The sequence below is a fragment of the Myxocyprinus asiaticus genome, chromosome 2 (assembly GCF_019703515.2).
Source record: "Myxocyprinus asiaticus isolate MX2 ecotype Aquarium Trade chromosome 2, UBuf_Myxa_2, whole genome shotgun sequence".
Lineage (NCBI taxonomy): Eukaryota > Metazoa > Chordata > Actinopteri > Cypriniformes > Catostomidae > Myxocyprinus > Myxocyprinus asiaticus.
The window spans coordinates 21,176,247-21,191,168 of record NC_059345.1 but is presented as its reverse complement, the minus strand read 5'-3'; the positions used below and the strand labels follow the sequence as shown (position 1 = coordinate 21,191,168).

At 38.5% G+C, this 14,922-nt stretch overlaps 1 protein-coding gene across 1 annotated transcript; it reads right to left on the bottom strand.

The window, feature by feature from the left end:
- Window positions 1–264: 264 nt before the first annotated feature.
- On the bottom strand, window positions 265–14,272 carry LOC127410248 (telomerase Cajal body protein 1-like). The gene is made up of 11 exons (XM_051645416.1): window positions 14,050–14,272; window positions 11,917–12,211; window positions 9,788–9,947; window positions 9,579–9,674; window positions 9,356–9,464; window positions 9,066–9,154; window positions 4,477–4,700; window positions 2,850–3,061; window positions 2,597–2,700; window positions 2,337–2,480; window positions 265–1,949 (listed from the first exon to the last, which is right to left on the bottom strand). Exons 2-11 carry the CDS (start codon window positions 12,158–12,160, stop codon window positions 1,730–1,732), a joined length of 1,602 nt encoding a protein of 533 aa, XP_051501376.1. The 5' UTR covers window positions 12,161–12,211; window positions 14,050–14,272; the 3' UTR covers window positions 265–1,729.
- Between the last annotated feature and the right edge of the window lie 650 nt (window positions 14,273–14,922).

Below are 14,922 nucleotides of genomic sequence, written 5' to 3'. Positions count from 1 at the left end.
TTGAAAATCTGTTAGTTGGCAACTCTGTTAAAATGGTAATTTAAACAAAGAGTGAACAAACAAACCATTTCCACTGTGTGAAAATTATTTCAAGTTTTCGAATATTACAACTGTCCAACAGTTGTGGTGTCATTTCCACCACATGAACCAATAATTTCTTTTTTCACAAGTTAGTGCACTAAAAAAAAAAGTGTCAACGAAGAGCATGCTTGAGATGAAATATGAGTCAAGTGATGTTTGAAGAAAAACCAAGGTAAATGTCACTCAGGAGCAGAATATTTTTATTGTACGTCATTTCCAATAAAGCTGTAATTTTGCAAAATTACATTTAATTTTTGAAAATATTAAATTGTATTTAGAATACATAAAATGTTAGCTATGAAATAGCCTTAGCAAGACAACGAAGTCAGCCAGTTTATTAAAAAACGTAAAAAATAATTTCCATCAGCGTCATTTCATTCACGGAATTTGTGTTAAACACAATACAGAATTTGAGATGTGGTAGAAATGACACCATTGTGGGAATTTCCATGCCTTTCAGAAAAAATGACAAATCTTCTGTGATGCATGTACATACGAATGAGCACGAACGAGTAACAAGTTATGTGCAAAAGTTTAATACTTGCAGTAAGGGTTTTTTCAAATCTTTAATTCAAAGGATTAGCAATAGGAATAGCGAAGCTTGTTTAAAGTAACAATAAAAAATGATAGTGATATTTATGTAAACAGACTATTAATGAGCTTTTCAGCTTGTTGATCCACGTTTTGCATACAGTTCTTCTTATCAGACCCGATTTGAACTGTAAGTAGACCTGAATTGGGTGGCTTACAATCCAAACAAGCTGTACAAAAAAAGCTTGTCATATCCTTATATAATAACTGAAACTTTCAGCAGCCTTTCGAATGTGATATTATCAATCAGCAACTGCCTAGAGCAGGTTTGGCAAGGCTGAAACATTCAAACCCACAGCTGTAAATATAGTATAGTGAGGCACAAACACACACACACTTTCAAAGGTAATGCTGTAGAAAGTGTATATCTGTAAACACCACTGTATTAAGACATCAGCCAACATGAGAAGATACAAACTCTCTCTCACAGACAGACAGAAACAGGTTATTACAAAAGGGAATGTGCAGCCTCAGTTAAAGCAATGAGGCCCACTGAGTGGCAGGAAACCAACTACACTCACTTACAATAAAGCAGATTACAGGCTTACAAAAATATATTCACAGCTGCTCACAGTTACTCTATGGCACATTTAACCAAGATGAACCTCTGTTCCAATCCGTCACGCATTTATTGCCTTCACTAAGTCGAAATCAGGGCAGAGACAGAGAAGTAGACAATATAAACAATTTAGAAACTCATTTGAAGTGAAATGAAATCTATTAATGAATTGGCCAAGGTGAGTGTCCTGAATCGTAACTCACTTTCAGAACTCGTTTAAATTAAATTTGAGGATTTCTGTCTTGACTTTAAGACCTTAAGGTTTACAAACCCAGCAACACTGCAAAAGATGGCAAAACATACCCTGTTCACAAGACATTTAAACAAAATTCATAAACAATCCCTGTTTATTTCCAAGGACTTTGAAAAGAATTCTTAAAATGTTAAAATAGATGCAGAATTACGATCTTGCAACTCTTTCCCTAAACAGTCAGTATTGTAGGCTTGGTTACTGTGTTGTTTAGCAATGCTAGGACTGCTTTTGTACAATCAAAAGTTCTAGTTTACAAGCACAGCTGGCTCCTCCAACTGCCCTCTCTCATTGGATGATCCCAGTGGTCCGGCCCACCAAATAACAAGAGCGTTGTCCTTTTGGATGCTATTTGATGACATCACGTTCCCTTCATCTGATTCGGAATCAGATTCCTCGCTGTCAGATGGCCAACAAAAGTGCCGCTGGCCACTGGAGGAGGCCACCAATGGCATGAAAGGATGCACACTGCGTCAAAAAAAATCAGAAAGAGGGGGATAAATTACTATTAGTATGACTGGTTTCTTATTCATCTCATATGAGTGCACAAGATTTTAAACAAAGGACAATTTCTTTTAAACTCTTTTTAATGAGGAAAATTACTGAGTGCACTTAAACATACAGTCATACTTTGAATACATTCTGATACATGTAGAAGATTTTTTTTTAAAATGTCCTGCAAGGTTTTAAATGGATAAGCATGATTTTATATTACAGTAAGCAACCACTATTTTATCCACTATTTTATACGTACATACTACAGATACCAATTCATGGCATGTCAATATTGATACAAGTATTGTGAGGTTAAGTTTTGAAATATTTACACCCCACCCCTGCTGAACATAATTGTACCTGATGCCATTATTACAATCTGTGTGTGCCTGAAATTGCAGCATTGGTTGCAGTATTTCCTCATTTCCATCAGGTGGCGCTGTAAGTGTGTCCCATACTGACACCACGCCATCAGTGTCCCCACTCAATAGATATCGTCCAGATCTAATTCAGACAAAAAAAAAAACAAAAAAAAACCACACACACACAAATGTGTCTAATTACTGTGTTGTTGAATTCTCATCCAGTTCTAATCTTGTTTGTCGTAATAATGATCTTACTGGTCCAGGTCAAAGTAGATACGCTGATTGGTACTGACATTCCTGCGCATGGAGAACAGAACCTTTCCTGGATCTCTCAGATCCCAACACAGGATCTCATAGTCCTAAAGGCAGTGACAGAATGTATTAGAAAGAATTCAAAACCTTAAAAAAATGTCTTGTGAACAGTGTCAGAGCTTGTGATTGGCTGATGTATCTGACATCATTCAATCATTGATCAACAAGTATCCAAAGCATGTTAATGCCTATTAACCTTGCGACCTCCCGTGTACAGGTGATTGCCGTCGGGCGAGAAGAGCAGATGTGTAAGGCCTCCATGGTGTCGGGTGGGCAGTAGAGCCAGCAGTGATCCATCCTCACAGGAGTAGAGGCCAACCGAACGAGAATACGACCCACAAGCATACATGGACTTACATGGACTGAAGGCAATGCAGGAGATAATGCCAGTCTGACCCTGTTTCTTGACTAAAAAGAGATTAAATTAAGAGGTGAAAAAAATGTGTTGTGGTTGCCTATGGAAAACTTGCAGAGAAGGATATAGCTGCAGGCAGAGCTCCAAAAAGGGGCGGGAGCTCCAAACTGCCAGCAAAGATATAGGGAGCCCCTAACCTAACCCTCTGCCTAACAGTGAGTGGAAGTGACACCCCCTATTAGAGTTGGCACAACCCCCTTTTGGAGTAACCAAACCCTCTTTTGGAGATTCCACACCCATTTAGACATCTCCGGCCTGTAGCTATACCTACTTGAACTTGCCACCATGATGTTAGGGTGTTCTGGATGGTTTCTAGGTTGTTTTCAGTGGTTGCTTACTGGCCCAAGAGCCCAAGTCTCTACGATATTCTGGGCCCTGGCTTGGGTCATTGCAAGTCTATGGTTTTTTTTTCCACCTGTTTTTAAGTCCACCAGGTTAAATCACCAAGTCCAATCGCTTAGAAAATTAACAGTACACCTCTCCTGTGAGGTACAATTCCTATATGTAACAGAAACGGTGCAGGACATGTCACATGCCTTTCCAAACCCAAACTATGAGCAATAGTAACAGCAATGCTTGCCCAAGAAAGCACCACTCAGTTTGGTTTCATTTTGATCTAAAAGGCCAAAAGCGCAAGTAAACTGTTGAATTTTCACACTTTACATAGAGGGCGGCATCTTTCAAGCCTTCAGTCTCATTCATTAGCCTGAACAAAGATTATTTTTGTGTCACATCCAAAACAATAATTACTGTACAATAGCAGGTGAATGAGTCAGTCACTACAAACATACAAAGATAATTATATCCACACCGACTGTCTAGATCATGTTAGCAAAATCAAGCCAAATATGTGTTTACCTCCATGAATGCATTTGGAATGAAGCCACTCAGAAAACAAAAGAAATTAAATAGGATTACAGACATTCCACACGTATGTGAGCCAGCCATCTTAATGACCTCGATTAGAAGCTGTTTGAAGTGTCAGTGCTGGACTGTACCAGAGACGTGCCACTTCTATTAAAATGAATGGGAGAAATTGAAATGCCAAACGGTCAACAGATGTAGAAAGGAAGTCCTGCCTTACAGGTAAAAGAGCCAATCACATTTTAGATACAGACATCAGCATGCGCATTAGCTATACAAGCTTTTTTAGCATAATCTGAGGTAACGAAGCACAATTTAGGATTCCAGTGTTGTCAGATTTTACTGCTGATTTAAAATATGTTCTTTGATCATAATCTTGACCAACCATTTTTGAGATTTCAGTGATCCCCAGTTTAAGGAGCTGCACTTTCATGACTGGAAATAGCTTCCAGAGAGCATTCCAAAGATGGTCGCCAGCAGACTGACTTGCAAGAAAGACTTTGACTGTACTGGGTATTCCTCTATAGGAGGAAACATCACATACCCATAGTAGGCCTCTCCTCACACTCCCTCCCAGGACGGTCAGTTTGGAAGACCCTGATGATTTTATCAAAGCCACAGTAAAGCTGATAGCCATCTGGAGAGAAACACAGGGAATGGGCTGCGGCCAGCTCGTCTAGGTGGTTGTAAGGTCGAAAGGATGCACGGAGATCCCCATAGAATGCATCCCATATGTGGACTGGGTTGTCCCGGCTACTGCTGGCAATGCTGAAGGGATGGAGAGGAATAAAGAGAAGAATAAGGAGAAGAATGTATCTACATCACTACATTATTATTTCAAAATCTAAAACCCCATTATCCACAAAATATATTGTTTTGTCCAAAAATAAGAGATTGCAACATTAGTCAGTTATAGCCTGGCTTCCCTCCAAGCCAGCAATACAAAAGAACCATTAAGAACAGATCCGATGTTCTTTCTCTACAGGAGAGCGACACTGTTTAAAAGTGGATAATGAGAAACTACACCAAATGACTTGAGTCAAGACGGAGGAAGTAAATGACCTGAATACCAAGCACCTTCCCTGGAGGGAAGAGCCAATCATAAGTCAAAGTTAATGATCAACCCCTGTGGATATTCAAAAAGCTCTTCAGCAGCCAAAACATTACGCCAAGCGTAGAAGGACAATGCTCTAAAAATGGAATTAGTGTTTCAAAAACACCTGTAAACCTGTTGAGGCAAAAAATCGGCATAAGATGACAAATTGTTATTGAGCACACTCAAGTTTCTTGTCTAACGTCATCGTGTCTCAGAGTTCTTTAACCACCTCCTCTTTATGAGTTCTTCATACAGCTTACAGTTTCGTCCTTGACCCTGAGACTTGTCATTTGTCTCTTCCCTCTATCGTTTTCTGTCGCTGCAGGGCGGATTCAGTAATCACAAACAACATTTGATCAGACTGATGCTGCGCGGGGTGGGGGAACAGCGCATGCCACAGTTAACGAGCCCTCGTTAGTAACCTGCCGTTATCCATGACAACTGATTTGGATCCCATTTCAGTTCCATTGCCTTTTCTCGAACAATAAAACAGAACCATCAAAGAGAAAGACATTAAACGAGATCTAGGGCGACAGAGAACTGGAAAAGAATAATAAGAGACCACTTACATCCTTCCTAAACAATCCCAGAACTACTTCTAGTGAACCGTAACATGTACATACATACACACACACACACACACAGTATATATTAAAGCAATAAGCTAAGAGCGCAGGTTAGAGTTGGTTTACAGTTATTAAGCAATGTAGCAACTTGCCTAATTAATAACAAACTCAATTGATGTGTGGGTATATCGACTATTTTACACTGGCTTTGAATGTGTATTATCCAGTCAGAATTTAGAGCCAGAACTATCCGTTTTATAAATGGACACATTGGCTGTCTCTCGTTTGGAAGGCTGCGTCCTCCGGAGGTCGCATTTGTCGGCCACATACGTCAGAGGCTGTCTCGTTTCATAAAAGCGAGTAGGACACTTCGAATGCGACCTTCTTTCATGGGAATATGGAGGATGCATGAGGTATATCCTTTGGGGGCACTCATAACCCACAATTCTTTGCTTAAACGGAAATGTCAAAAAAATAAAAAAATAAAAATGCCAATTTGCCCGTAAATATGATGTTCAAACGCAAGTAATGTTAATTCCCAAGCCGAAGTACCTCAGTAGATGGGTGCAGAGTATATAATATGTATAATTATATTAATATATAATTAAAATAATGTATTAGACTAAAACTACAGCTGTAAAATCTATTTTCTTTTCTCTTTACATCATAATTCTCCTAAATTTTACCTCATACATTCCCTTCCAAAGGGACTTTGTTCCCTTCTCACTCAAAGCGCTCGCGCTTGTTAAAGAGTGGCGTGCTGTCACAGCAACCATGTTATGTTCCGTTTCTCCTACGAAAGCCATCTCGTTTAAACGAGGCTTGTTTAGAGGACACTCGGTATACTGCAGCCTTCAAAGGATGTGTCCTACCTAGTACGCAGCCTTTGAAACGAGACACAGCCAATGAAACCCACTCGCTTCCTCCAGGGGTTTTTACAGAAAGTACATGAAATATGAGCAGCTTCATTTAAGCCTTTCATTGTGAGTTTAATGAACAGTCTAAGCCAGAGGAGGAGACAAGGCTCATCAGCACTGGTCATAAAAAAAAAAGAAACAGGATTTGGAACAAGAGCTTAATTTAACACAAAACAATCTCTTTGAAGACACATGCCATGTATCTGTAAATTATAAACGGAGGCACTTTGTAAGACCGGCAATGGACATTGTAAAAACAGGACTGTGGACATCAGTGCCGATAAAGGTGCTGTATCTGATTTTTTTATGGAATGGTATGCAGAAAATGTTACTTCTCCCTGAAAGATATCACTGAAATAAGTATACTGTGATATCTCACTGGTCTCTGTGACAGTACAAGACAAAATTTGACAGTGGGCCGCAGACACATTCTTTGATCAACCAATCAGACTTTGATGTGCTTTCTGCCTGTCAATCATTTTGCATATTCTCATAGTGTAGTAGTTGAAGCAGATCATTCAGTTTTAATATCATCTTTAGATTCAAAACAGTTGTCATCTGAGGGTGCTATTTTGTTACTGTCGTGTTTGACGACCATGAGAAGGTGATGTTCTCAATGCTATCTTTGAATGGCAGCGTTTTGGAAAGAGGGGCGTAAAAATCGCTTACAACACCTTTAATCAGAGAAAACAAAATACTTGGTCATTTGATCCAACTGACCCTCAAACTTTCCTGATTTTTAAACTCTCCTGAAAATCAGATTTTTCCCCAGATCTTTGTTTGGTTGACAGTGTGAACAAGGGACGGACATTTTGAGTAATTTTGTAGTAGAGTACACATAAAAACGAGTAATCGATTACTTGAAATTTAGAATTTAAGTTCAACCTTCAACTTTTGAACCTGTTTTTCTTATGAAAAAATTAGCACTATAACTCGTAAACAACGAGATCTAGATTTAAAAATGAAAAAAAGTCTTCTGAAGCGAAACAATCACTTTAAATAATGTCGAAAATGTATTTTAGGGAGAACTAACGGCAAGATTTAGGTGAGAGAAGCAGTTTAAATGTTGCCCATGGCAGGTAAAGGCACAAAGGAAAATCAAATTGCAATATTCGAGTAGTGTTTTCTCTAGTTGAATATTTAAAGCTGAACAAGTACTTGATAAATCAATTACTTATACACATCCTGAGTGTGAACAGCAAAAAAAAACAAAACAAAAAAAACGGCCAGCTCACAAAAATCACACTGATTCTTACATTTTCAATTCTGAACTCGATACTTTGCTTTTCTACAGTGTGAACCGTTAGGATTGAATTCAGGCCGTTTTTATGTCAATTTACCTCAACATTCGTCATAATTGCACACATAATTTACCCTTAACATAAATCTAAATAATTTACCAATTGCAGTATATGAAGCATTACACAGAAACGTGTACTAATCTATTTGTTTAAAGGTGCACTCAGTATTTTTTGCTAAACTTTTAAAACAGAAATAGTAATAGTAAAATAATATTTTTGAAATATGTTTAAAACGGTTTAAAAGAACATTCACATGCAATCTCACAGTTTTACAAAATTTACGTTAAGTGTTAGTGCAACATTGACTTTTATTTAGTGCACCTTAACTGTGACACAAAAAAAAGTAAACAATGTTAATGCTAATGCACAGATTTAAGACTTGAAGTGAAAAAATTCTATAAACAAAACCATTCATATCATGTCATCATATCATAAATGTTATGAAACACGTTGATGATGTAATGATACATTTAGGGTGCATGCTGGTCAGTTTTGTAGTGTTGCCAGTTTAGACAGGGTCTAGGGGGTTTCAGACCCTCTATATGCAAGAGGAGACCCCGCGGAAAGCTTATGTGTGCATTCTTGGGGTGTCTTATTCCAAATAAATATGATTAATTCTATACGTTGTTTAATGCAGTTATTTTTAATGCTGTAGTAATGTATATATTCAATTTGACATCAAAATCTTTCATTCTGTTCAGTGTGATTTTCTACTGGAATCAGAGCTGATCAGATGAGATTTACAGCGCTGCTCCCTCTCTCTCGGCTGCTCTCTCGTTTGCTCACTCACACGTGTAAACGTTGGGACGTTTAACGTGTTATTTGCACTCTTTGTATGGTGAAATTTAATAATCACCGAATCTCAACAAGTGAAATATCACCCACGAGTAAAATAATGGCATGAAACGTGAATACCAACGAAGTGGTAGGTCTACTACGGCCAACAGCTTCTAAACAGTTAAAAGTTTAGAATATATAATGATATATATTTATAAATAAATTGTGTTGCCTATGTTTCCAAAATCAGCTAGTCACCACGACCCTATTAACCCCCCGCCGCCAACCTAACCCCAACAACCATGCACACGACATTACAATAGTCTGACTTAAAATCAATGTAATTTATACAAGTGAAAGGAAATGCAAATATTGGTTAAAGGCTCTGCAGACTGTTTTTTTTTAGATGCTCCCAGTTGACGAACATTCAGGATAACGATGTTATGGACAGGAAAGCATTTTTGGTCAGAACTCACAAGCATGTGTCTGGGTCCAGAGAGTTCATTTTAGGGAACCAGCAGTAGTCATAGATGGTGTCTCCCTCTGCCATCTTCAGCACTGGACTCTGAGCGCATACAAACAGGAACAACAACGTGATGATGTCACATCCTTTATATGCCATTTTTAAACATATTTTCAAATATTATGCAATCAAACCAGGGTTGGAGCCAAATAGAAATAGTGAAAACTGATCCTAGCTCAATCTAGTAAATCAGGTGAATCAGTTTGTAAATCTGTGATAAGAATATTCTGGCTAGAGGCTGACCATCTCAGAGAGCATATCCCAGCGACTGCTGTACAGCTCAGGAGGGAGATTATACACACGAAGTAAATTATCTGCACTGTTGGAGAGAATACAGGAACCATCTGGAGCCCTGCAGAGGGATATCAGAAAAAGAGTATTACATATTGCATTATTAGTCTCTGCTATCTGTGATATAGTTTGTATGATAAGGCTTCTGGAAATGGGTGCTTTCATCAGTGATCACCATTTGCAGCCTCTGAGGTAATTTTCCACAGTGTGGGTGTATTCGGCCCAAGAACCTGTCAGCATCTGAGGGTTCTGGCTGAAGTTGAGGCCTTCACTGTGAACATGGCAAAGGAACAGAAGTGGGTCATCATACAATGTCTAGCTGAAACTCTCTCACATCACATTTGTTCCCGGCATGTTCCGGCTTAAGATAACCAGCACACTTACTAGTGCTGCACAGCAGAATTGTCTACTGGACTGTCCTTCTCAGGCTCGTCTCTTCCTCTTTCTTCCTCAGTCTGGCTGAGTACTATGTTCTCATCTCCGTTTTCATGCCATTCCACATCTTCAACTTCCTCCGTTTCCCCAGCTATTCCGGTTTCACCAGCTGGAAGAGTGGACACTGAGGTGTTAAACAGCACCTTAATTACACCATTTTCACAGTGTCATTAATTTTGTTGTTTCTCAGCATATGACACACTTATAAATGTAATTTAACAAGGGGAAATGAGAACATTGTAAAGTGTCATCAACAATTTCAAGCCATTATCATCTACAGTGGTTAAAGGTGATGTAACCTTTTTAATGTCAAAATACATTCTTCTATCCCAGGTTATTGTTCATTTCCAACTATAAGTCATTCGTGGGTTTACCTCCCTCAAAAGTATAAACACAGAGCCTCCCAGCCACTATCAAAACATTGATATTTATATTTAAAGCGGACCACTCAGCTCCACCCATCCCTTTCTAGCTCAACCTATAGCGTGAGTTTGGGGCACGGCTACTTGTTCAGGAAGGGGAATATGAACATCCATGGCAGATATGTACATAGGAAAAGAAATTTAGCTTTGCCAAAATTCGAAGACTTGCTAAAAGACACAGAGGCAGAGAACGGAGTAAAAACAGAGTGTACATTGACATCCCAGTTACAAGATGGAATTTTTCGGGTTTGAAGGAGACACTAACTTGCAGAGTTTCTTCTCGACAGGTAAGCTACACTCAAGGTATTGCCACACAAGTTAGCTCATTACTGTCGAGCTTCAGATAAATTCATAAGATACCCCAATATTGTATCATTACACTTACTAGTTACCAGAAGAACCATCCAGAAGAACCTCATGTGCTGGATCACACACACACCCAGCTGCCGTTCAATCTGGCGACATTATCGAACAACCTGATTCAGTGGCGGATTTAGGCATGGGCAGCCACCCGGGGGTGGCACAGAGTGCTTGCCGGGGGGGGGGGGGTCGCCATGGGCGCCATACAAGCTAGAACCGCCACTGACCCAATTCCTCTGTCCAGTGTGTATATGTTATAGTGCTCTTGTTTATTATGACGTTAAATGCTTATCACCTTTTATTTAGTATGGCCTATCTGTTCATAAGGAATCAGAGCGCGTGAAAGGGCGTGATGAGTCTAGGGGTGTTGGCAAAGGTTGTTTGAAAACATACTTTATTTTTGTAATTTTGTTTGGTGCCACTAGTAGCGCAGAAATTACATACCATTCATGTGCATGAGAGGAATTTGAACATACTGAATATAATCTTTTTTTTTCCTGTCATTTTTAAGCATTTTAGTACACTTATATACAATATCGATGTAACAATGTAAGATGTGTTAACTTTGGATGGACTCCAATGTTTACAATTTTAGCATCTAAATAACATTATTAAACTAGAAAAGTTTGTCAAAGCAAACTTTGATGTTGGCTTGACAAAGTTTAAAAGATATTCTAGGTGGATGCTGCACACTGGTGGTGGTGGAGGAAAGTCCCCTATTCACCATGTGAAGCGCTTTGAGTGTAGTGTCAGAAAAGCACTATAGAAATGTAATGTTCATTCATTCATGAATGCATGTTGCTACTGTACACAGAGTCAGCTTTGTCAAGCCAACCATCATTTCATTATTTATCAGAAGTGACTTTTATTACAAATATTATGCAAGTTACACAAATAAAATTGTCTAGACTTGAATATCTGTGATTAAATGCAGTTATATCAGACAACTGATCTATGTACAACTTCAGCCATACATGGTTGACCATAAAACAAAAAGCTTCTTGAACCGCTTAATCATGTTTTATTTCACATCCAAGAATAATAACATCACATCCCAATACTTTTGGGGAGCACTGTAACTATAAAATAAGGATTAAATGACTCAAAATAAGACAAGATCACTGTAACCATTTAAAGATGGCTGAATTACCTTACAGCAAGAGCACCACATATGGACCAAATATGGAGCTTACATCACGTATTAAAACATCAGAACAGGATATGGAGTATGCCGCTGAACAGGATGCTGTAAATCATCAGCATTGAAGTGCTTTGATGAAATAACAATGAGCTTACCTTCCTCTAGAATCCCAGCAGCACATTGGTCCACATGTATCTCCACCGAGGGGTCCACAGGTGTCTGTGTCATGTGTAAATCAAGGGCCACACCCTCCTGCTCCAGTCGAGGCTGTTTAGCTGCTGGTGGTGCTTCCTCATCTTCCTCAACCCGTTCCAGAGGAGCAGCTTCATGAGGGGGTTCTCCATCAGCCTCTGCCTCCGGTACTGCAGCACCATCATCGCTCTGACCTACACCTGACATCCAGAACTTCAGATGTGGAGCTTGGCTTTCTGTGTGTTTACGTCTCTCTATCTGTCAAATGGAAGGAAGGTGTGGTGGTCTTTAAAATAATTGTTTACCCAAAAATGAAAATTGTGTCATCATTTTCTCACCCTCATGTTGTTCCAAACCCGTATTTCTTCCATGCAACACGAAAGATGTTAGGCTTTCATTGCATGGAATGTGAAAGGTGACTGTGGCTGTCAGTCCCTCACATTCTGCCTAACATCCCTTTTTATGTTCCACTCAAGAAAGAAATTCACATTGGTTTGTAAAAACATGAGGGTGAGTAAATAATAGAATTTTCATTTTGGGGTGAACAGTTTGATGGGGGACAGAGTTCAGCTCATCACAGCACTATGATGAGGACGCATATAGACACATCAGAAATAGTAAGAGTAGTATGCTAGTATGCTATTCCGAAATTAGCCACAGTACTCTGCCGAGGAGAAACAATTTAAGAAATGATGGAAGTTTAGAGACAACAACTAAATACAAAATACGTGTTTATCAATTCGCAGATACAGTTGAGTGCACAAGTTTGCATTCCCCTTTCACAATCTGCAAGATGTTTAAAACTTTTATTTTAAATTTTATGAGTGGGATAAAAAAAAAAAATTGCATTTTGAAGCTATTTGACAACATATTTCTACAGTACTGTGCAAAAGTCTTAGGCACATAAGATGTTTCACAAAAACATTTGTCTTAAGATGTTATATATATCTTCAGCTTTAGTGTTTTAACAGGAAATATACATTTTAGACTTCTAAACATTACTTTTGCAAATAGAATAGAAGAACAGGGAGCCCTGCAACAGATGGCATTGCCCCCATTGAGCCCCCCACTGAACATCGAGTCAGTCTGGGATTCCATGATGAGACAGAAGCAATTGAGACAGAATAAATAAATAGAAGAACTGTCGCAAATTCTCCAAGAAGCTTGGAACATCCTATCTGCCACCAACCAAGAAAAACTGTGTCCAGGTGTACCTAGGAGAATTGGAGCTGTTTTGAAGGAAAAGGTGGTCACACCAAATATTGATTTAGTTCATATATTTAAATGGACTTTGTATGACATTAATTGATCAATGAAAACTATTTATAGCATTTTTCACAAGTGCCTAAGACTTTTACACAGTAATGTATATATTTCACAAGACGACAGAGAGAGAGAGAGAGAGAGAGATAGGGAGAGAAGAGTTTATTAAAATAATCCTGATTAAAAGATTACATCTCCATGGTTCTAAATATGGTTTGTTGCTTCTTCAATGATCAACGTTCATATCTTTTGTGATAGTTGTGCACAAGGCCATAACCATTTTGAAGGGTGGGGAGGGTGGTCGCGGGTGTTGAAGTCATAAAAACAGTGGTACTCTTTGGTCCTGACTAAAAACGTTAAATGCAATAAAGGCCCAAAATTAGATATTTTTTGGTTTTAAAAGATATGTTTGTTTGTTTGTTTGTTTGTTTGAAGTTCAAACATTACAAGACAATCACTGTCTGTACTGCTAGCAATTCACCTGTTTCAGTCATCTTTTCTTTCTTTTTATGTCGTCTAAAAGAAAAAAACTAATGTAATTTGAATTTCTTTTCATCACTAATGTATCTGTAAAATAACATAACTGTGTCAGCTGGCTAGCAAAAAGAAAATAGACAAAATTATGTACTGCCCTCAAGTTATCCTTCCCCACAAAACAACTGTTTCCTGTTTTATGCATATCAAAATGTCAATATAAACTAAGCAGGAAAAACACATTTTGCATAGGCATCACCAGCAGCTAGACAGCCGTGACAAAACTTGTCCCAATTATCCCGATAATTAAAATAAATGCAAATTGTCTGAACTCCTCCAGCCAAACACGGTCACCCTACCTGTTGTTTCGCTGTCTTAAAATGTTCGTGTCCACATGTGTCTTGTGCTCTGGTCCTTACATATCAGGCAACCTTCTTCAATGTTCGTGTTCTATTGAATTCAGATGACAGCTCCCAAGCGACTGTGCTGGAAACGCAAAACGTCAAGTCTGTAGCAAACATAAACTCATGCTGCGTGTTTATAATTACAGGGCGCCGCCATAACTGAACTACAAACTGTTGCCAGGTCACCTGACTCTCGCGAGATATGCTCAAATCCCGTTTCAACCAAGTTGTCATTCTTGTTGTATGCAATAAAGGCCTACAATTTATATAACACGTGTCTTAACACTGGCGTTTAAAAAAATCTCAGTTACGATTCTAACGCATACGTCTATAGAATAATTCATAAAACACTACTAATGCATGTGTTGCCTTGTCAAATTCCTTCACAACAGTGTTAAATGTATGAAGAGCTAATATAAAGAAATTATAGATATATCTTTTTTTTTATTAAATTATATTGAGGGAGAGTGGGATTTTTGTGGCTCATACAACACATTCTCCTCGAATCGACCAAAAAAGAAAGCAAGCAAAACTTGGTACCATTTTTGTGGCCATAGCAGTACCTGAAACCTCAAAGTATGGGTGTTGCTAAGTAATCCAAAATGTAACTTTTTTTTTCCTTCTTTTTATTTTTTACTATAAATCTTGAAATCTACAGTTTCCTAGGCAACCATGATTTCAAGCTCAATAACACTTCCTAGCACTTGATGCATGCAGAGCACTAGATGGTGCTATGAAGTGTTATCTTCTCTAGAAGACTGCAGAATTTAAGATTTATAGTAAAAAAAAATAGTTACATTTTGGTCTGTTCTCACCAAAAACTGAATG